This window comes from Indicator indicator, chromosome 10 (genome assembly GCF_027791375.1).
Source record: "Indicator indicator isolate 239-I01 chromosome 10, UM_Iind_1.1, whole genome shotgun sequence".
NCBI lineage: Eukaryota > Metazoa > Chordata > Aves > Piciformes > Indicatoridae > Indicator > Indicator indicator.
Window position 1 is genome coordinate 10,241,481 of NC_072019.1, and position 22,441 is coordinate 10,263,921.

Below are 22,441 nucleotides of genomic sequence, written 5' to 3' on the forward strand. Positions count from 1 at the left end.
CATACACAGGCAGTGTCACTTGAATTTCCACCTAACACACACACCCGGCAGCTGGGCTTTAGGCTCTTCCTCCCTGCTGCACACTCAGTCATGTTTTCCAGAAGGCAGAGTTAAGCAACCACTCCCACCCTGCTCCTTGGCTTTTCCTGGCATGGGACACCTTTTGCATCAGCACCAATGTCATGGGTACCACGTGTTGTTCACATGCATACCTGCATTGCTCTGCCCCCCCTGAACCACCTTCCTGCCAGCTCTGCCCAAGGACCACTGCAAAGGGAAACCATGACCTGAAGAGGGGAAAAGGATGAGGCTTATGTGTGTTGTTGCTTTCAGTCAAGAAGGCAAAAGGACAAACATCCTGTCTTATGGAACAGGAACCCAGGGAGAGAAGAATCAAATGGAAAAAAAAGCAGCAGCAAAGGAGTAGAAACGACGAGTCCTCATTTACACAAGTCAAATGACATCTTCTCAGACAGTCTCTGACCCAGCTCCCATGGCTGACAGCCTTACTGGTAAAGCAGATGCTCTCCTCACCCTTAAATTTTAAAACCCAAACTAATACAGTCTCCATTCTATAAATATATACTGGTATGTCGATACCTTCCAAAAACTAGATTCTTCTGCATACGGAAACTGAACAGCACTGACACTCAGATAAGTGCAGTATGTTTATCACAGCATTTACTTTTTGATAAAAAAAAAAAAACCCACAAAAACCAACCAAAACTAGGTGCCTGTTTAAAAGAGCAGGCCATCTGCTACTCAGTGAAGACCTGTGTCCTCTGAGATGCTGTATACCCGTAATACATAAAGTAATGGGGAAAAAAATAAGAGCAAAAGGAAAGTGCAAATAATTATTAAATTAGTCAATTTTCCTAGATATAAAGCTGAGAACAGCAAAGTCTTATTTTTTAAGGGCAAGCTGTCATTTGTTATCTGGCCTTCACTAAATTCTTTGTTGCTGCGTTACAGAAAAAAGTCATAATTCATCTGCACTTTCTGCTAATTCCCTACCTGATGTCATCCTCTTTGGGCTATTAATATTAGTAATCATTTCCACAGCAACTCATTGTGATACCATAAATAGAGGATTATGACTTCATGTGGGGAATAAGCAGAGGCACAAATGATGAATTCCTAAGGAAGAAGAGATAATGTTTTCATGCAAACTTGTGCATTACTAGAAAAAAGGATGTGTAGACAATAGGAAGAGCAGATTTAGCTGAGCTTTTTCATTCTTTCTAAGGACACAAGATAGATGAACTTCCCCCTTTACGTACCCATTCTGGAGGCACTGTTTGTGGCAGAGCTGGGAACACCTCGGCTTTATCCTCAGCACTATACCCTGATCTCATGCAGGGAACAGCACTTGACTTTTTAAAGCTGACACACTGCAGAGATTTAAGTTACACAAGATGGAATACAAACAAAGTATTTAATCACAGAAATGGGGGCAGCTACCAATGCAGTAACTCCTTGCTCTCAAGCAATGCTTACTGCTCTGATCATAGCTTTGAATATAGGCCAAGAGTTAGTTACCCAAGAGACTCCTTTCCGTTTCACCCTCAAGATGTGGTTTTGATAGGCCTCCCTTGACCTCTGCCAAAACAGCTGCATTTGCAATAGCATCCTTCAATGAATAATCTAGGGGATGAATGAGCAGCTCCACTCCCAACAGAAGGTATTGAATGGGAGAGTCAAGAACATGCCAAAGTAATCATGTCCAACCTTTTATCAAAAGCAGAATAAAAGAAGGGCATTTGCTGAAGCTGTGGTACTGTCATACTGTACATATGCTGAGACGCTCCTGAGTAAGAAAATCCAGTGACTAATGAGCTCTGAGTCTGGGATACAAAGGACAAGCTGAGAAGTGCAGATGTCACCACCACTCCAGGTCACAAGGGGTTACAAGCTCAGCTGTGTTACCTATTCTGCCTCACATCCTGCCTGGCAATGCCACTCATCCCTCACATCCACCAAGGCCATGCTGCCTCTGTGATGAGCATCCATTCCTCTGAAATGACCAATTAAAACCTCAGACATTTCCAATGCAACTGCATTACCCCAGATTCTCAGAGGGAATACTCTGGATGCAGCTGGCTACAGGGATTAAGCTCAGGCCATATGGTGGGATGAGCGCTCTCCATGTTGCAGCCTTCCTCCCTAGGAATCATGCTGGGTTTCCTGCTGATCATCAGCAATTAGCAGGCACCTGGCATCACTCTGGAGTATCAGGGTTCCACCAGGGTTTTCCCTACCAGTCCAGTGTGGAAACCCTGGGGCTAGTCCTTTGGAGAGTGCCAAATATCAGAAGCTACCCAAAGGACAGCTTCCTTCCCCAATGAATGAGAGAACATTAGCAGGCACTTGCTACTAACACAATACATACTGCTTGCAAGGGAATAGCTGAGCTTGCCAACAATGAGAACACCACATGTAACCCTCAGACCCTTTGGGATTGTCACAGACATATCCCAAGGGTGACAGGGAATGGTTTGGCTATAGACAAAGCCTTACCTAAGGACTGTGTCCACTACCATCTGCTGCTGTTCAAGTCTTCATTCATTACAGAAAGCATTTGTGCTCAGAAAGGATTTATGCTCTGAACCAAGCAACACAGAAGCCAAAGGACAGAAACACAGCTTTTCAGGATAGAACCAGAGAACACAGAAGGGAGTGAGTAACAGATGCTGTGTCATGGTTCCCATCATCATCTTGTCTAGTCTTTGTCTTTGCTGCTAGAATTTGAACTGGATTATGTCCCAGGCTAGTTCCTGTTCAGCTGTCCCACAAGACCACAGGGCTGCGTCCCTTGCAGTGGAAAAGAGTAGAGAGTTCACCCACAGCACTGCTGTCACCTCCCTGTGCTGGGACCAGCACTGTCAGAGCTCAAAGTCATCCCCCTGCACACTCACAGTAAAGGTCAGCAACTCCAACCATGCAGGATCAGAGCCCAAAGGTCTGAAGGAAATTCTAGTCTCACTGAGGCAACAAAAACAATCCCAGGCTTTACTGGCTCAACCACCATGGTCAATATTCCACTATGGAATTATGCATACAGAATCATGAACAGGTTTAAACTAGAAGGAATTAAATGCTTGCTGCAAACAGCAGAGGGAAGTCAGTTTCAGATGTGATAGCCACTACAGGCCCTGATACTTTCTGCAATTAATTTGTCTCTTTCGCCCAGTTTCCTGGAGTGCAACTTTTCAACAGCAGCCCAAATAAATATTCTGTACTTGCCAGAGCCTGAAGAGGATTTCATGGTTAAAATGTCATTTCTGATTTATTATCTACTTCCACCATGTGTCCCATAATCCTAAACTCTGCACTCATTTCCTAGCTCACCTGCAGCACTTTATTACACATACTGCACTAAAATGATCAATTGCATTCTGCCATGTGTTTACCAGATGCAAATGTTTTCAATTTTGGAAGTATTGTGAGAAAACATTAAGTTGCACCAGTAAAAACAGGAAAGAAAAATTATTTTAAACAAGATTGTTAGTAGAAAAATAAATACCATTTTAAATAAGCAATGTTGGCATAGCATGACACAGCAGTAGACTTGTTGCCTAACAAGACACTCAGAATGAAAACCTGACTGCCAGAGATGGTTTAAAAACAGCTTAATCATCTTGCTTGTATGATTGCATTTCCCCACATGAAAAATGGCAACAAAGAAAAGGTTTAAAATAACAAGCTATCACAATAAAGGCATGCTGGGCTGTGCCAGGCAAATGACTCAGTAGAAGCTCAGGGGACCATACTGCTACAGACTGCAATGGGTGATGAGAGCAGCAGCTGACAGCACTGCTATAGCTCAGCTGATCTCATGAAATCCAGGGAGCAGCTTTTAATTCTGAGTATCAGTGCCTTAGATCCTCTTGCAATTGCATTTCCTTAAGACTGCAAGAAGCTGATTACCAACTGTTTCTTTGGTTTGTGTTTTTTCTTTGGAAGCAAATGAACACAAAGAAATCATTTAGGTCAAAAAAGTAAGAATTCAAATATTAGGGGAACCTAGTTGTAAGCAGCACTGCCAACTCTGTCATTCCCAAGGCAGACACCTTACCTGTTTATCTTCCAATAATTTCTCTGAAGATATTTAGACTCCTGGAAGAACAGCTAGAGGTTCCCCAAGATGAGAATGGAGCTGGATCCAATACACTGAGCAAGGAACACACCCTAGGTAACTTTGTGTTGCTCTGATGTGGTTGCTTGATGTAAGCTGTTGTCACAGCTTGCTAGAAGCACAAGGGCACACTCTGTGGTATCCAAGCACTGCTCTGGGCCAGAGTCCTTAACCTCAGCTGGCAGGGTGCGAGCAAACAATTGCAACACACATGAACATGTTGCTAAATGTCCAATGCAGAGAAACACACTGAAAACTACACAGGTGATTAAAAAACATTTCACCAACAATCAAAGACTGCTAGACTATCTTGTTAACTACCACCTTCTTCAAAACAAGGTATCTGCTTTTTTAGGTACCTTGATTATGACTGGTATTTACTTGACGACTACTTACCAGCAGTATTTAATCAGCTTACCTAAAAAATATTTTTGGCTACAATAGCTAAATTGATGCACTGCAACACAATTAGCTGAGTTGTGCAAAAGGCTTTAATCCAAATGATGAGTTCTCAGATCAGTCCTGGCTCAAGTTCAAATTGAAGCTCTGAGCAACCAGTATTGTACTTGAATTTTGCTCATGTTTATATGCTCATGTTTATAAACACTCAACAGGGTCGTCTGGAAATCTGCATCAGACTGCTGTTCACCACACATTTTGAGTTTGAACCTGAGTATTTGGCATAGTGCACGTTTCACAGGGAAAGATGCATGGCACTTTCCAATCCAAACTAAAATCAATCTCAGAGCATCAGGAACGTAAGACCTTTACAACCAAAATGATTTGTCATAAGTTTTACAGGGGAGAAGTAATGGGTAATCATCTGGAAGCGTGTTCCCAGAGCTTCATGGAGTGATTTCTAACAACAGAAAATGTGACAGCTTGTTCAAATGAATGAGCAAACTTAATGTCACTCCAAACTATGTGGGATGCCAATGACCATCCTCTTCTTTAAGGGCTCCTCTGAACTCACACAGGCTGCTATCCTATTTCCTTAATTGCTGTTGCCAAGATCATAGAATCAGACAGGGTTGGAAGAGACCACAAGAATCATGTAGTTCCAACCCCTCTGCCATGGGCAGGGACACCTCACACTAGATCAGGCTGGCCAGAGCCTCATCCAGCCTGGCCTTAAACACCTGCAGGGATGGGGCCTCAACAACCTCCCTGGACAACCCATTCCAAGGTCTCACCACTGTCATGGTGAAGAATTTCTTCCTCACATTGTAAGTCTACAACAGCCACGACTGCACTTTTTTGGCTTCTATAATTCAACCCATACCCAGCAGAGGAGATTCCAAAATTAAAAACGCTGTGTTTATCTTATCTGGGGACTGAAACATTTTAAGTCTTGAATTGTCACAAAATAAAAAAGAATAAAATGAAACAAACTACAAAACACCAAATCTCTGCTAAGCTCTGGTAATAAAAATAATGCTGCTGGGAAAAGTCCTATAATTATACCCATGAGAAAAACATGTAAGATCTGAAAAGAAATGTGTGATGAAATAGCACAGCAAGGCAGTACGGACAAGTCACTCAGGCCTCTACCTTGCAAGTATTTAAAAATGCTTTAAATTAATAAATGCCACTAGCTTACTGAAGCAGAGAAGGTAGGTGTACAAGACATGCAGAATGGGTTCCTAAGCTCTCTGAGGACCAGGGATGTTGATTTCAGGGTTACATAGTCTTTGTTGCAAATGTTCTGCCTGGCACAGATTCAGATCAGCAGCCTTGGGCACTGATAGCGGTGCTGGTCTGAAAAATAATTCATGCTTTAAAATCAGGACAAGAGATCTAAGTCAGGTTGCATAAGCTCCATTTAAACTGAGTGGATTTCAGAGCTTTCTCACCAGTACAATAGAGCTATCTCCACCCCTCCTTATTTATTTTAAGGGACACACATCCAGCTTCTTTCACACGTTAGCGATCATGTTGCATCAAGGAGGCTTCTGCAAAGCCAAAGAGTGAAGTCTGCACTATTTATTGGCAAAAAAACTAGTATAGTCATAAGATAAAAATGTAGGACTTGCTGGCATCACTGAAAAGTAAAATTTTGTTTAACCAGTGAAGGCAAGTCCTGATAAAAATACATAAGACTCGTTCTTAGCTGTAAAGCTTTCAGACATGCTCTGGCTTTCCTGCATCTCAAACCAAAGTATGCAGGACAGTAAGAACTAATTTATCAAGATGATCAAAATCCTTCAAACTGCAGTCCTGGTAAAGCCTCCGTGGCACTTTGCTGGTCTGGTATTCTAGCGAAAGTTTCTCCTGCAAAGTATCAGTGCCTGCAGCTGTGCTACCATGCAGGAACAAAGATGCAGATCTCTGGGGTGAGCTGTTTCATAGACTGTATGTGTAATGAGATGCATGGCCTCAGGTGGCTGTGCCCACATCTCTGAACAAGCTTCATTTGGTAGATTTGCTCTGAACACACCCAGCAAGTCAGAAAGCCATAGCAACAATGAACAGTTTGCATTGAGAATGATGCTGCTAGTACAGCACTGACTTAACACACAACAGATTACTGGCTTGCAAAGACAGATCCAGTTGCATGAGACCTGTTAGGTCAAGGGTTCAAACCCACACCTCCCACTTTAAAGTAAAATGTTCAGAGACCAAAACTGTTGAAGAGGTTTGAGCTAGACTACTCTCCTTTCTTTCTGATATGAGACCCTTATGGAACCAGAGAAGAGAAAAACAACTGAGAAGGACCTTGACGTTGCAGCCAGGTGATGGATGAAGGAGCGATGTGGAATCCTGGACTCTGGTCCCTGAAGCTGGAGTTACTTACTGATTTTATCCAGCAAGTCTAGACTGCAAAATCACCTTCCACAACAAGGATCTGGCCTCTCCCCCTCTTTCTTATCAGAACTTTTACTTTGTCTCTGGCCATTTTAAAAGCCATGTTTCCTCACAGCAACATCTGCATTGACAACACCTCTTTCCTCTCTATCACCGAATTATCACCTTTTTAGTCAAAGCTGTAAGCAATAACCTGTATAATTCATTTATTTCCTGAAGATAAAGTTAAAATTAACATCACTGTCCTCTTGCCTGATATGTTTATATCTTTAGGGTCTATACATATAGGAGACCCTGAGATGCACTGATTTCCTCTTTCATTGATCTGTATCGACTGTAAAGCTCCAGCATCCTTCAGTAGAGATTAAAAATAACAAAAATATTTGTCCTTTAGAAAATTTTCTTATGTGCTTTACCTTGAGGGCTTTCTGTGCAGCTTCACTTGATCCAATAGCAATCAAATTTGGTCCAGCCATGCTGCAGAAACTCTTCAGATGCAAAGAATCATGAACAGGGACTGTGGAGACAGCATAATCCTGTATGGGAGGAAAGACTTGTTGCTATATGGAACTAGAACAACTTAAAATAATTATATTGAGACATTCCATAATTAATTTTACTCTGCAAATTAACAATAGCAATATATCCCAGGGCACAGTGTCAATTGTTTAAGTATGACATACCCCTCTGGGCCAGCTTGTCTTGACTGGCAAACTGGAGTTAAAATCCAGAACATGTTTCAAATACTACTATTGTTGCAACTGTAAAGAAGCACATTGAAGTGCATAATGAAATGGCCTGTACATAAAACCTCTCCAAGGAACAGCAATAAGAACATGTTGCAGATACATTAGAACATTAAGAATGTATTGATATGCTCTCAAATAACAACAGCCAACCACTACACAAGTTGCTTTTATGCAGTGATCTCACGTTTCAGGTTGAGCTTCAGAACCTTTCACTTTATAAGATGCTCAAATCTTCTCAGTAAATTAGAGAAAAAAGGTGCAAGTTGAAGTCACTCCTAAAAGCACTTGAAGTACAAGGTCCTGCACGAGGGTTGGGGTAATCCCAAGCACAAACAGAAGCTGGCTGAGGACTGGCTTGAGAGCAGTCTCAAGGAAGATGTGAGGGGGGTATGAGTTGATGATAAACTCAACATGAGCCAGTGCTGTGTGTTTGCAGCCTAGAAGGCCAACCGTGTCCCAGGCTGCATCAAAAGAAGTGTGACCAGCAGCAGGAGAAAGATGATTCTGCCACTTTCCTCTGCTCTAGTAAGACCCCACCTGGAATACTGCATCCAGTTCTGGTGCCTCCAGTGTTAAGAGGAACGTCAAACTGTTTGAGTGGGTCCAAAGGAGGGACACAAAGATGACCAGTGGGCTGGAGCACCTCCCCTATGGGGACAGGCTACAAGAGTTGGGGCTGTTCAGCCTGGAGAAGAGACGACTCTGGGGGGACCTTATAGCAGCCTTCCAATACCTGAAAGGGGCCTGTGAGAGTCAGGGATTTACAGTGAGGATGGTGAGAAACTGGAATAGGTTGCCCAGGGAAACTGTGGATGCCCCCTCCCCCCTGGAGGTGTTCAGTGGATCATAGCTTGTACTTCCTGTGGCATCAATGAATCTACAAACCTTAAATGTGTCAGCCAGAATTTCTGCACCACGTTGATTTGTCCGCCTGGAAAGACCCACAAAAAATTCTCTGCCTGGAATGAGAAAATGAAGGGTACAACAATTACAGCATTTTTTTCAGTTATTCCCCCCCCCCCAAAAAAAAAAAAATCACTACATGGGCTCGCCTTCAGAACATACACATCTTAAAAACAGGCCAGCTTTCGAGACATTCTGAAGCAATCTTTCACAGATTTTCTATCTTTCTTTTCTCAAGTTCAATAGAAAAACTAAAAATCCAGCATGGAAAAATGCAACCTGAAATTGAGAGCTGATTAAATTATTTAAAGTAATTATCTTTTTCCAGAAGACATTTCACCAGAAGCATAAATAGCTTCCTCTTCTACAGCTCTGCAATGGTCAAGTTAGGAAAGAACAGCTCGGCTAGATTAAGTACATCACCAATTGACCATTTCCCTCCCCCTCTTGAGATTTTCTCTGATCTCAAAATCAGCTCTACAGCCTCTGTCATCATTCAGCTCCAAAGAAAATCAGTGCTGGATCTCTACTGCTTTAGAAAGGCCTCCCTTCCTGGTTTGCCTTTTTTGAGACCCTTCCTTCCCCTTGGTGAACTAAGCCAAGCAGCCAGTCTGCTGTGAGGCTGATCAAAACAAACAGGCTCATTCAGCAGAGGCAGGGAGCAAGCATGTGCACAGCTGAAGTGAGAAAATGCCTAATGGGTTTAATGACAAAAAAAATACAGTCAATATCTTCATCTTTGAAGTCAACCATGCATGTAAGTTGCCTAAGCACATGACATCTGGCAGGCAACTCCACCACTTTCCCCGTGAAATAAAACATTTTTGCATTTGATTCAAACTAGTGACAACTGATTGCATCAATATTTACAAGTCCTGAAAATGAGTCTGGTGAAAGTAGCTGCTTGCAGTAAGAAAAGTGAAACAACTACAGGCAGCTGACTAGTGGAGTATTTTTCTTACTGGCATTTTACAAGCTAAAATAAAATCTGTATGCACAGTGCTGCTCTCTGTACAGTGTGTACAGCTAGTTCTTTTCTTCAGGCATTAGGCAGGACATCAAGGCTTGCATTGAAAATTCACCTCTCAGCTATCTTTGTGACATTTAGTAAACACATTTAACAAGCTGCATGAATGGTGTTTTGTTATGCAGACAGAGCACATGCAGTCTTCAAGGCAGGCAGAATATGTACAGTGATGGTAAATTTCCTGTTTACCTGTAAATAAGACGTCGCCACCATCCAAGGTTGCATTTTCATCTACCATCTCTACTATATTGAGGTTGAGACTTCCTAGTACTCTCTTCATGGCTTCAACCTGTTTAAAAGTTGTTTATATTGTGTCATTGAAAAGCTTGAACAACACTACCTATCAAAAATACATAGTTAATAAGAGTTCAAGTCCTTTAATGCACCTTTAGCAAGACAAATGGCAGGGTCCTTTGTGTCCCTGCCCCTTGCAGTTCCCTAGCTCTCTCCACAGGTTTTTGTGGTCGTCTGCAGAGGACAGGATGTCGAGAAACAGTCATCAAGCTCTTGTCTCTGCACAGCAACCAAGCAGCATCCAGGGGAGACAGATTAGGAGTCCAACACATGTTCAGTCCAGTCCCTCCACACAATAATAGCCTCTCTCCTGTCCCTTGGATTTGAGCAGGAAAAAACACCAGAGGAGTGACCTTCTCTTCTTATGCAGTGCTCAAACACAAGATGTGACTCTGCAAACCATGGAGGTGGCAGCTCTATCCCAAGCTCCTCTCGAGGGGTGAGGAATGTATGTGATGATAAAATAAAATCCCTAGATCCACAAATGTTCATTTCCATGATAGTTGTACAACTTCACCAAGCACTAGTTCACCTTGCAGTTTGGAGCTACGTTGATACAGAATTGTAAGATCTTTCATGTCTGCCTGTTGCGTGGTTGGCTGCTCACTGCAGAGCCACACATGGCAGGGAGCCTGGGGCTGCTGAGCCCATGTCCTGCTGAAGGAGCTCACAATAGCAGTGGGGAACACAGCTTCAGCAAGCTTCCTCTTCCCCAGTGAAGGCTGAGGAGAATACCTAGCGAAGAACCTGCTTCCACAGAGACATCAGGCATCCATAAAAGGAGCTAATGCTCGCTATGTACAAACAACATCTTGGTGCCTTGTAAACCAAGACAAGCACACAACCAAAACTCCCCCAAACCTTCCAACTACAGCTTGCAGAATGTCAGTATAAATACAAGCTCACCCACAGAAACCCATGAATCTGAACCCACACAGCAGCATCTTCATGTTTGGTGAAAGCTCCTCACCGAGGTTAACCAGAGGTGTCCAGAAAAGATTAACAACTTTGGAAGATGCAGTGAAGACCTGTTAGCTCTGATTTTTGCATACCCCACAGGTAATTTACCTGTTTAGTGTGGAAAATTAAGCATTTCTAGAAGACACAGGAATTACTGTCACCTGCTTTAGCTTATCTTCCAGCATCATATACCAACAGAAGAAACTCCAGCAGCCCTAGAACTGGGCTCTGCCAAACTTTGCCTGTCACAAAAAGAGAAAGGAGACATAATGGTGACTAATGCTGCCTTGCTGCAGCAGCCTCAGAGCCATAGCAGCAGATGCTTTGGCTGCCTTATCTTCCTAAGAGTGGTGCTGGCTTCAGGAAATAAAGGAGGGGGCAGACATGATCCACTTGAGCCCCCTTTTGCCTGCTCGTTTTCCAAGACAGCCATGTGACATTTGTGAGTGATCATACTAACCCCAAAACCCAGGCCCAAAAGGTAAGAGGAAGTCTACACAGGCTACCAGGACAGGTGACAGGTCTGAAAGGGATACACTGGGGACATTATCTTATCCAAGACTCATCTGCTCTCTGGAGGTTTTTCTTTCTCCCTAGCTCATCCTCACTCTGCAGTCACTTCACAGACAAAACCTTGGACAAACACATTAAGGTAGGTGCCTCAGTTGAAAGCTAAACACAACAAAGGCAGCTCTTTGTAGCACCTAGAGAATGCTGATGGGTTACATTGCAATGCAGTACCTGGGAGCTCCCCAAGACCAAAGTACTCATCCTACCCCCAAAAAAAAAAAACAACCCAGGGCTTTGGCATAGGCTGGAGTGAGCCTTTAACACGCCCTTTACCATTATTAGCACTTCTTTTTGCTCTTCTCTTTCACTTGATGCAAAAATGACTTCAGGCTGAAACTTGGCACTCAAGAGTCTCCAGGCTTAGTAGTAAGACTTGATCTTTCTTTTCTTGCTCTGTCTCCAGTGATCTTTAAAACTGGGTTTATAAGAAGGATTGGACCCATGTGGTATTTCAAAAATAAATGGAAAACAGCTGAGTTAATAGGGGAAAATTGACTGCTGTACAAACAGCAATGTTTTGTATTATCTGTGTGATGATAGCAGAATGATTTCTTTTGCCTGTGAAGCCCAGTGTTTTTTACTGTGCAGGTGGCTATGTACTTAAAGAAGAACAACTGTGTGATATGGAGTAATAAAGTTGCAGCATTATGTAAGAAGGTTCCTGATCCAACAGCACAGACTCCCTATTTTGTGCTGACATGAAGCAGACAAGCAGACTCATGACTGAGACACTGTGACACAAGTACCCCAACCACAGGCAACTGGAAGAAAGAAATATACCTATCAGATGGAGTTATTTTAGGCAAAAGGCCAAATCACAGGAGAAAACAGGATTGCCCAGCCTGCTGCATGGTCACCTATTTCCAGTTAATCCACCACCTGAGCAGCTTCCAAAACCAAAACGGTATCTTTCCAGAAGACATGATGCTGATCCAGTGCTCCCAGCAGAAGCTGTCTAAGCTTGCAGAGAAAGCCAAGCCAGTGGCTGCCTCCTCTGAGCACCTGCTCCCCATGCCACTCCTGTCCTCCTCTCTGATACCATTTCCCCAGCAGCCTGGAGCATCAGCAGAACTGTGGATATGGCTGTGTCAGAGGACCACCCTACCCCTTTCTGTGGGGGAGATCCTCCAGACCACAGAAGGACATCTAAGAGAGTGAAGAGGTGTAAAATCTGAGCAGCCTGAAGATAAGACAATCAGCATGCACCTTGGCTATGTGCAGGAGGCTGGATCTTCCTGCAAGATGTGCCTGTGACTAGATCAAAGAGACATGAGTCAGTGGCAGGTGTGGGCTCCCTCTGGAAAGAGGGAAGCCTACCTTTAACTTATGCATTGCAGCCCTGCAAAATGCTTGCACACTGCTGAGAAGTGACTCCAATGCAAAGGTGCTGCAGAAATTCCCAGGGAGATGCAGGCACAGAGATGGAAACAATCCACATCCCTGGGCCAGAATGGCCAATTAATAACACTTGCTCTACAGTACCAATTAAGGAAAGTGCCTAGCTAATGAGAAAAATGGAAGGTAAATATTGACTTTGGATTTGTGATTTCAGTTATATGCATCTTTTAATCACCAGCTGCTGATCACCATTTAACCACCAGGCTACACCAGGCCTTGAATTGTTTATTTAACTTACAGGGGTCAATGCAGCTGTAGCACAGACACGAGTTACCACACCTACAAGTTGTCCAAAATCATAGAAAACTAGTTTAATTTGTTTCATGATTGTTCCAGTCTTTGAAGGTAAGATCCTCAAGATATTTTTTCCCTGATGATTGAACTCACTTTAGCTTATGAAACCAAGTTTAAATAAAGAAAATGACAGCCACATAAATAGCTGGATCTTTTTTCCATGATGGGTGTTAATGGATTCAGTGGATTTTATGCAGCCAGTAGAAATTCCTACAGTTTTAATTGGAAAGTGCTGTTCACACATCTGGTGACATGCTAGGAGTATCTTTCAATAGCTGTCACTTACATAAAATAGAAGATTCAAGTTACCATTTGTATTCTATAGGCAACACCAGGAACTTCATTCAGTCGATACAGAAATAAAAAAAGGAGCACAAGATAAGTTGGGGATGATCAGAGGAAAGAATTGACATTATTAAAAAGGCAACTGGAAAAAAAAAAAAGACAACTTTCTAAATACAGGATTCTGGAAAAACAAAAAATGAATAGCCCTTCTGCTTTTTGCAAATAGCTAAGTTTCCTGCATGGGAGATAGCAAAGACTCACATTACCCCTACCACGCAATCTTTAAAGCTTTCCTGGAGTAGTTTCGAGTAGGGTCTCCCATACAGCATGTCTGTGGTATGCACTGACACATGACCATCTTGGAAACATCCAAGTTTGAGTTAGTATGTGGTAAAGTCCACGCAAGTAGCTTGAGTCTCATCACTGTGAAAGGAAACAGAGTTTGGCTCCATCCTTAACCTTTCCTACATCAGGAAGGATTGTGCCACTTTCCAACAGAACTCTACACTAAAGAGAAAACGAGATAGTCTCTAACTATGGAGGTACAAGGGGTTGTTAGTCTCCAATAAGAAGTTAAAAAAATAAGGGTGCAGCAGAGGAGTTTGATTTTTACAAAGCCCTCTATCCTCACGTTTTATTCTCTGCACGTAACTGGTACCCATTTTTCTGAAGTGTGGAGTCTTAAATACTGTGAGATTTTTATAACAAAGGAATGATTAATTCACAGAGCTAGCTTTCATGCATTGACAACTAGCCACCTGTTGTTTTTCCCAGGAGAGAACTGGAAAAAGGTGGATGGAGAAAGTCCTCTGTGAAGCCACAGTTACCCAGGAGACTCCAGTAAAACAAAGTATTTGGACATGACTTGATTACAAGCATGTTCACTATGAAGATGTGCTTGCTTTTTTCATAAGTAACCAAGAGAAGTCACCTTTCCTCGCTTTATCTCTTTTTTTTTTTTAAACTAAAATCCCAGGTAGTCAGAATTGTAGCACACAAAGAAAACACTCATCCGTATCCTTTAAGATGCCTGTCCTGTATTATCTCAGGTCAGCTTAAGGTTTGTAACACAATATTGGGTTTTATTGTACACATACCCATTAGTACATCGGGTTGAGTGTTAAAAGCTTGTGTGCTTTCTGTAGTGATTTTTTTTTTCTAATAAGCACATTCCTGGTGTGAGATGGGATGTGTCTAATCCATAGCAAAGCTGATTGAGAGACAATGGGCTCCAGCCAGCTCAGCTCTGTTTCAAGGAAAGAGGACAATAACTGCGTTTGACATTTATAGGAATCTAATTTCCTCGTGCTTTAAAAATGGAGCTCATTATCCTCTGGACTTGTGCCTTCCACCAATTACTGTAACTGATGTGCAGGGATTTTTCCTTCTCTATATTAGTATTTGATGCACTCTCCAGAGAGGCTGCTTCCTAAATTATTTACTGGGCTCCTGTGCACTAACCATGTTAAGGAACTTATGTTATTGACAGTAAGACGGCAGTGGAAATGGGTAAATGTTTTTGAGACACAGACTAACCCCTGCCAAGAGCAGGGCAGCTTCTCCCCTGAAGTGCAAGGCTCAGCAGCAGGGTTGGGGGCAAGCCACCATCAAGGCTCCCAAATCCCCAATGGGCAGGGGGACAGCTGGGGCTCAGCTGAAGTTGTGGATGGTACCAAATGAGGCATCCCCTAGTGCCTGCAATTACCCATCTACCTTTGCCTTGAGTTCTTGGTGAAAGGGGGAAGATGTTTACAGAACTGTTTTAGATGGAAGGATGTAGAGAGATTCAGAAAGAAGAAAACCATTCAATGAGAAAGAGATTAAATAACATTTCTCAACCAGCAGAGCTCAACTCCAAGTACTAACACATCAGTTCCCTAGAGATCAACTGAACCTCTAACAAAATGGACTCTCAGATCAAGACATTGTCTCCTGAGCTTATACATCCACCAGAAATTTCTTTGGTATGGTAAATTAGTTATTGGCCTTTAGTCTTCACGTTTTTATGTTTTAAAGTGTCATTCACAGATGTGCAAAGCAAATGTCAGACAATATATGTAGAAGTTAGACTATGGTATCTCTGAGGTGACTATTTCTGGAGCCATTAGCTCTGAGTTCACAAAGTGCTACTGTCAATATACAATGCATTTTTCAGCAAGGTTCTGAGGGAAGGCTATAAATAGGGATGGATAGATCCAAAGCCAGGAAAGAGTAGACTTCATTTTTGCAAAACCAGATACCACTGCTGGTCACAATCCAGGTTCTTGCCTGTCTGAATCCACTCTATTTGGAGATGAGGAAAGTCTGTCTCCTCTTGATAAGCATTGCCCTTTGGGGCTTGCAGAGACTTCCAAGAATATAAAGCAGCATTGTACTATGTTTGAGATTTTTGAGAGTAAAACCCCACTACTGGTTGTTTTCTTGCTTTACAAAGGTCAGACACACACCATCACGTTCATTGATCTCTAAACTGTGGGATGTGGGTTGTGGCAGAGTTTGACTCCTGCCACGTGTTGATACCAGAAAAGGCCCTGGTTCTTGAGAGGTCAGTGGGAAAGAGGTAGAAGAAGAGGATGCTCCAGCACTGCTGTTTAATGCAGATCATGGTGTAAGAGTGCACTAAGTGCAAGACAAGTCAAGTCATCTGTCCCACAAAGAGCTGCCAGCACAGCCCGGTAAGGACATCCTGTACCTGCCATTCCCATCCCCAGCAGCTGACAGACCACAGTTTGCTTTGGCAATCAATCCCCTTTCTAACCACACTGGGCTGTTGTGTTCATCCCACTGCCTCTTTTGAGAGGAGGAGGGAGGGTGAAGACCAGCAGCATCTTGGCCTGCATGGATAATTAACCCATTCATTATTGCCCACATACTTCTAGTTATGGATACAAACCCACTTGCTGCCCTACTGCTGAAATAGTCAAACTGTGCACCTGGAGCTGAGGTATCTGGTGCCAAAAGTCCATCACCCCTACTGAGCAATCTGAGATTAAGGCAAGTACAGCATCACTAGGGATTAATAGGGAAGGGCAAACATGGAAAAGAGCTGGACCAGGGGTGACAGTGAGGGACTGACACATGGAGAAAGAGCAGAAAGTGCCAGATGGCCTCTCTTGTTCTTGCTCCAGAAAAGCTTCTCAACACACAGGAGGGGAGCTCCAGCCTGGAAGATTTCAGCAGGTCAAGCAGCAACCTCCTCTTTCAGGTATATGCAGTTAAAAACTGAGTTAATCTTGATGTCCTTGGAGTATGTTATGTTTTAATAGCCAAGCAGAACTGAAGCACATGAGAACAACTGTAGAAAGCTCACCAGCAGTAAGCCTTGTCTGGGTTTCTCTTGCCTCTCTTCCATCACTTATCCTTTAAAACGCAGGGACATCAGCAACCTGCTCACTTCAGCTGGGCTGTAATTTCAACCCACAGAAAGAAAAAATTTCAGCTGAATTTTGAAACTGAATTTCAAAAAAGCTCAATGCAAAAAAGCATGTTTTAAAAAAATGAAGATTTAAAGTCTCTGGAAGAAAAGGCTCACCACTAAGATTCACTAAGCATGAAATCAGGTTAGTGGAAAACTTCAAGTGGCATGAATGCATTGTTACAGAAAAACAGTGAAGATTTTGCAGGATAAAGATGATGACATGAAATTTAAGTCGTACACAGGCATGCTGAGAAAGTAACGTTCTAAATACTTTCAGCTTACAATTACAAAATGATCAATTGTTAAGTGTTAGACAGAGAAATATATTCTATTCTGCTTGGACAAGCACAGTGGGCCAAGAATGCACCTGGATAAGCCAAGCATTCATTATCTCCCAGACACTCAATATCCCATAATACCCTCAGCGGCTGCCAGCTCCTTGTCCACCCTTGACCACACGCCATGTGCCCCATTTCACAGCTGAAAAGTATTTAAAATTCATGAAGTCTGTTGAAAGCTCAACTGTCACATTCTGCTCATTCCACAGGGTATGGGAAAACTGTGCAGAAGGGATATTTCAACCAGGGCTATTATGGCTCTTGAATAACCAATATTCCATTAAATTGCTAATAAACCCACTTGAAGATAAGTTGATCACAATCAAACCATACAGTAGCATTCCTTTCCTTTAACACCAAGTTGTCAGGTTTCACTCTGTACTGTACTACTGTTTCTGTGCTATTTGTTCGTGCCTTGACACAGAGCATTCAAGATACTCACTTTGTCCCCAGTAATCTAAATGCCCTATTCTAAAGAGGCTGAAAGATCTCTGGCAAGGATAACACTCTGCTTATTTTAAAGTAGGGAACTCTTTTCAAAAGAAAAATCTATGCTGAAGAAGTGAAAAAATAATTATACCTCAATTAGGATATTTGGGGTTTTGTAACTTCTTGAACATGCTGCTCAGTTTGAACGCAGTGGTAAAGGGTACAAGCACTTTCCACCTTCCCTAGTGCCCAGTCAAACTTGCCCTGATCTGAATTTTCATTTGAGTTTGCAGTTCAGCGACTCCTTTTCTCTACATATCAAATCTTAGTTTTATCAACCAAAATAAATATAAAAATCTTCTAATCAAAAACAAAAAACAAACCCAAAAGCTTGCAAGTGACTTTGTTTTGTATTAAAATAGATTTTGTTAGGTTCCTTGCACTTAATTGTCAAGCTCCTTGCATGCCTGCTGTTGCCTTCTGATCCTGCTGTATGCATATGTTGTTGTCCCAAGAGAACTTCAAATTTTCTAATTTCTAAACTGAAAGGCTTGACAGCCTTCTATCTCAGAAAGCAATTTAGAAGCTTTAATTATATATTAACTAAACCAATACTGCTGAAAAGCAGCTCCCACCCAGCTCCATCCCAGAAGAGAACCATCACCACCCAGCTCTGACATTACCTCTCCAAGGCTCATGGAGATTTCTGCTGCATAAATGGCCAAGTATTATCAGCAGAAAGATTTGATCCCACATAGTCTGTCTGGTGAGGAGCCATAGACAAGACCTAGTAGTTGCCACCAGGTTCCCGTTGCTGCATATTGAGGACAGGCAGAGAGGAGGAGTAATTGGCCCAGCAAGTATCTGCCCAGAGCCTCCTAGAACCAACTCAAGGAGCAAGAGTCATCAGCACAGGGAATAGAGTATTTTTCTTCACATTTAATTCACTCCATAGCTGGTCTTTCTGAGGAGCATCTGGTTGCTCCTGTGTTATTTTATAACAAGGGCCCCATGGGCAGAAGTTACACTAACCCTGCATTTCCCTCCCCTCTAATAATAGGTTTCATTCATACCTTCAGAGAAGTTGACATGTCTTATTTTAGCTATGCTAACACATTGTACAAGAGTGTCTAGACATATGTAACAACAATGACTGTAGGAAACGTAAATTCTGACCATTTTTCATCTCCCAGCTAGTTCCAGTAAGATTTCCACATTCCCATAGGATTACAGAAGCTTTGCTGGCACACATGCAATAAGATTAAATGCTTAAAGGCACCCCAACAGTTTTAAGTAGTCAATACAAGTAAGCATTCTAGGAGTCATCTACTGAACAAATTTGCCATCATAGCACTAGGTAGGACATTTTAACCTGAAAATTACCTTTAGCAATCTAATGTCACACTGACAAGTTTTAATAACATCTTAAGCTTTAAAAAAAGTTTTAAACATAAGGTGCCTGCTGTTTCTTGAACTCACACTGACAGAGGCAAAAAAAATCGAGCCAGCTTTGCAAGTCCTGCTTATGCGCTGACTTCCCATTGGAGGCTTATGGTCATAAGCAAGAAACAAGAATAAACCAGCAAGCACTAAAACGTCAACAGCACAAGCAGATTAAAGCACCTGGTGCAGTCTCTCTAAATCAAGCAGTTTTAGGAGATTCAGACTTCTGTATATGCAGTGCCTTGCCTGTCCTTGCAAGCCCACCAAGCATTCAGGCAGCTGCCGACCGTGCTGGGCTGAGAAGAGACTGTGCCCCACAAACACTTTCCGCACACCCTGCAAGTGCCGAGAGGGACACTGCTGCCACACAGGCTGCTCGGCCACAGCATCCCTCACCCTCCTGCGCCTCTAGCGACAGAAGGACTGCAGGACAAGCTCTCCTCTCCCATAAACCTCACAGGCAACATCCCATTTAAAAACAGCCACAACTGTGAGCAGACTACCCTCGCTAACATATGTTCCATCCACACGATACCAACAGAACACAGATCCTACCTTTACACCAGCCTCCACACACCTTGCCTCCTCTCCTTCTCCAACAGGCAAGTCCTCAGCAGACTCACAACTGCTGATGTGTAGAACTACAAGACCAGAGAGTTACAGAATAGTAAGTTCATAGCAACTAAACCTCTTGCATAACAAGATTGAGTCCTACTGCCCAAGAGGGAACAATAACCCATCAGATAGAACCACACACCCTTGGGCCTGAGGAGGGAGCACTGGAGCCTTCATAAAGCCCCTCTAAGACCTTGTCACCAGAACTGCTGTAAATGTCATCCTGTGATCAAGCACCAGCTTCAGATATAGGTGATACATAACCAAAAGTCCTGAAAAATTGTGGATTTCTGGTTTATGACACACATCTAAAAGCTTGAAAAAAGGAAACAGCCATAGTGATGTTTCATTCAGACAAAAGCACACTTCACAAACTGATATGCAAATCCCTGATCTATGCAGCAAATATTAATGAAGTACAAACCAAAGGAACTTCAAGGACTCCCTGCATTTACATTTCATACAGTAAAGGCAGAAATACAAATGTCAGCACCTTAAGAGCACTAACAGGTGCAATGTGGTTGTTTTGTTTTCTCCCCTGTCAAAAAAGCTGCTATACACTTTTACACATCCTGAGGTTATAGTCTTTCCATAGAGCTAAATATAATGTTCAGTGCAGTTGAAGGGAAAGTGGGTGTGAAGGTGGTGGTGTTACATTTTTCAACAAAACTTCCTTGGCATTTCATTTAATTATTCTGCACTTTGCTATTGTACAAACATCTTCCACTTGTATGTGCAATAAAATATGAGTGGGTTTAAACAAAGGGAAACCAGAGGGACAGGGGGTGAAATGAAGAAAAGCAAAATAGCAGCTAAGTAAAAGTGACTGTTCAAAGATTCCACTCAAAGCTCTTCTGGTAGAAAGACATTTCAAACGTGAGACTACCTCAACTGTGCTCCCTTCAAAACTGAACTATCTACCCCTCACTCACTCACCAATTCCACTCATCAGGCACAGCACTGAAGACAGAACTTCTGATATCTTACTGCCTTGTTTTGCAGAGTTACTTTGGAAATAACTCTGCAAGCTTTTAAATGCACCTTGGGAATTAGGGATGCACTTCAGGCATTACTTAGTGAGAGCTACTCTGAAGGGCTAGTAAATCTGCTGAGAACTCTTCCTAGCTACACTGCACTGGACTAATTGATGACCTACATTTCCTAAGTATGCCTCCTGTATCTGAGGTGGTACATGCTTGTGTTTCACTGCATCCAAACCAAGTGTCCTTCACACAACAGCAGTGGTGCTCCCAAGGGAATACATAGCAGAGAATCTGAGCTCTGCTCTCCTGTCCATTGCCAGCTTCACGTGCAAGAGGCACTGCTCTGAGGGATGCAGTGATGCCACAATCCTCCCAACAGGTCCCATGTTTGGAGGGATACCTACCTCACAGAAGCATGTCCCAAATGCACTGCTGCACAAAGCAAATAGTTGCATGATTAACAGACAAGGCAACAGCAGCCCATTTGTAGATTTGTGTGGGAATATGGAGCACATCTCCTGGAATATCAGCCAAGAGTTGATACAACAGACTCCAGTGTTACTTTACAGTCAGCCTAATGGCTTTTCCTTTCTCTGCACAGTACTACATAACTTTGCTGCCTTATAGAAATAAAGAGAAACAGTGAAATTTATAAAATTCTCACTAAATGGAAACTATTACCTCACCAGATGCTATCAATACCATCAGAAGCATGTTAACAACCTGACAGCTTGTAACTTCAGCACTCCCAGACAAAGGCTATGCCAGAGCCCACAGGTACCTGCAGGACCTGCTGCAAACAAAAGGTGAATTTGGGGCTAGAGCAACAGTCAGTCATGAAAAAAGTTAAAAGGAAAATCACTTCATGAACTCTTGCCACCAAAGACCTAAACTCAGTATTTCCTTGGCAGCTGTTTTTCTGTTCAGCTATGGGGGCTCCTGCCCTGCTGGGGAGGATGTCACTCCTGCATACAGTGGCTGAGCCTCCCCAGTGACCACAGTACCAGTCAGGCAAGCCTCACCCCTATGGAGAGAGTTCAGCTATGGATATGCCATGTCATTCAGACTAGGAGGAAAGAAACAATGCCCATGCTGTGGTAAGCCTGGGGGAAACTTTCATGAGCACCTACAGACAACCATCTTTGACTGTAACATCCAACCCTTAGTGCATCTTCTGGAAGTATCCTGGAGAAAAAGATGCCCTCAAACTTGGTAGTTATCTACCCCCGATGTCAGGAAGACAGCTGAAGAGATCCTCATTCACTTCTCCCAGTCACTGGCTTACACACAGGAAGACAGAGACAAGCATGTACTGTCTTTTTTTAGCCTTTTCAGAGTAGGGTCTTCTGCTGTCTGGTGAAATCCTAAACTGCAAATGCTTGTGGGTTTGCAGGTCAAACAATGACATGGAAATGTGCGAAAATAATATTTGCTATACTCTTTGCAGGTATCAGTATAATTTCTAAAGCTATCTACTGCTGAATGCTTTTGATGTCCCACAAGTGGTAAGTGCTCAAAGGGAAAGACAGAAAGCCTGTTTTCCTACCTGTCTGGTTGGTCAAAGTTAACTGTAGTTACACAGCAGTGAAGAGACACTGCAGAAACAAATCACTTCTGTTATAACCTTGCAAACTGTACGACATTTAATTTGGTCTGTTCCACATTTATATTGCATTTCAACAGAGTAACAGGTTGAAAAGAAGGCAGAAGCAGGGGCAAGTCTGCAACACACAACATATCAAGTTGCTTCAATGCTGACTTGGCTCTAAAGGAAGAAACAGCTTCTCCTTCAGAG

The 22,441-nt window shown here is 42.7% G+C and overlaps 1 protein-coding gene across 1 annotated transcript in view; it reads right to left on the bottom strand.

The window, feature by feature from the left end:
* Positions 1–22,441, bottom strand: part of DDAH1 (dimethylarginine dimethylaminohydrolase 1) — a 51,737-nt gene that overhangs the window by 6,493 nt on the left and 22,803 nt on the right. The window contains exons 2-4 of the mRNA XM_054384408.1: positions 9,809–9,908; positions 8,575–8,648; positions 7,357–7,476 (exon numbers count right to left, since the gene is read on the bottom strand). Coding sequence (XP_054240383.1) covers positions 7,357–7,476; positions 8,575–8,648; positions 9,809–9,908 — 294 coding nt within the window. The remainder of the gene's footprint in view (positions 1–7,356; positions 7,477–8,574; positions 8,649–9,808; positions 9,909–22,441) is intronic.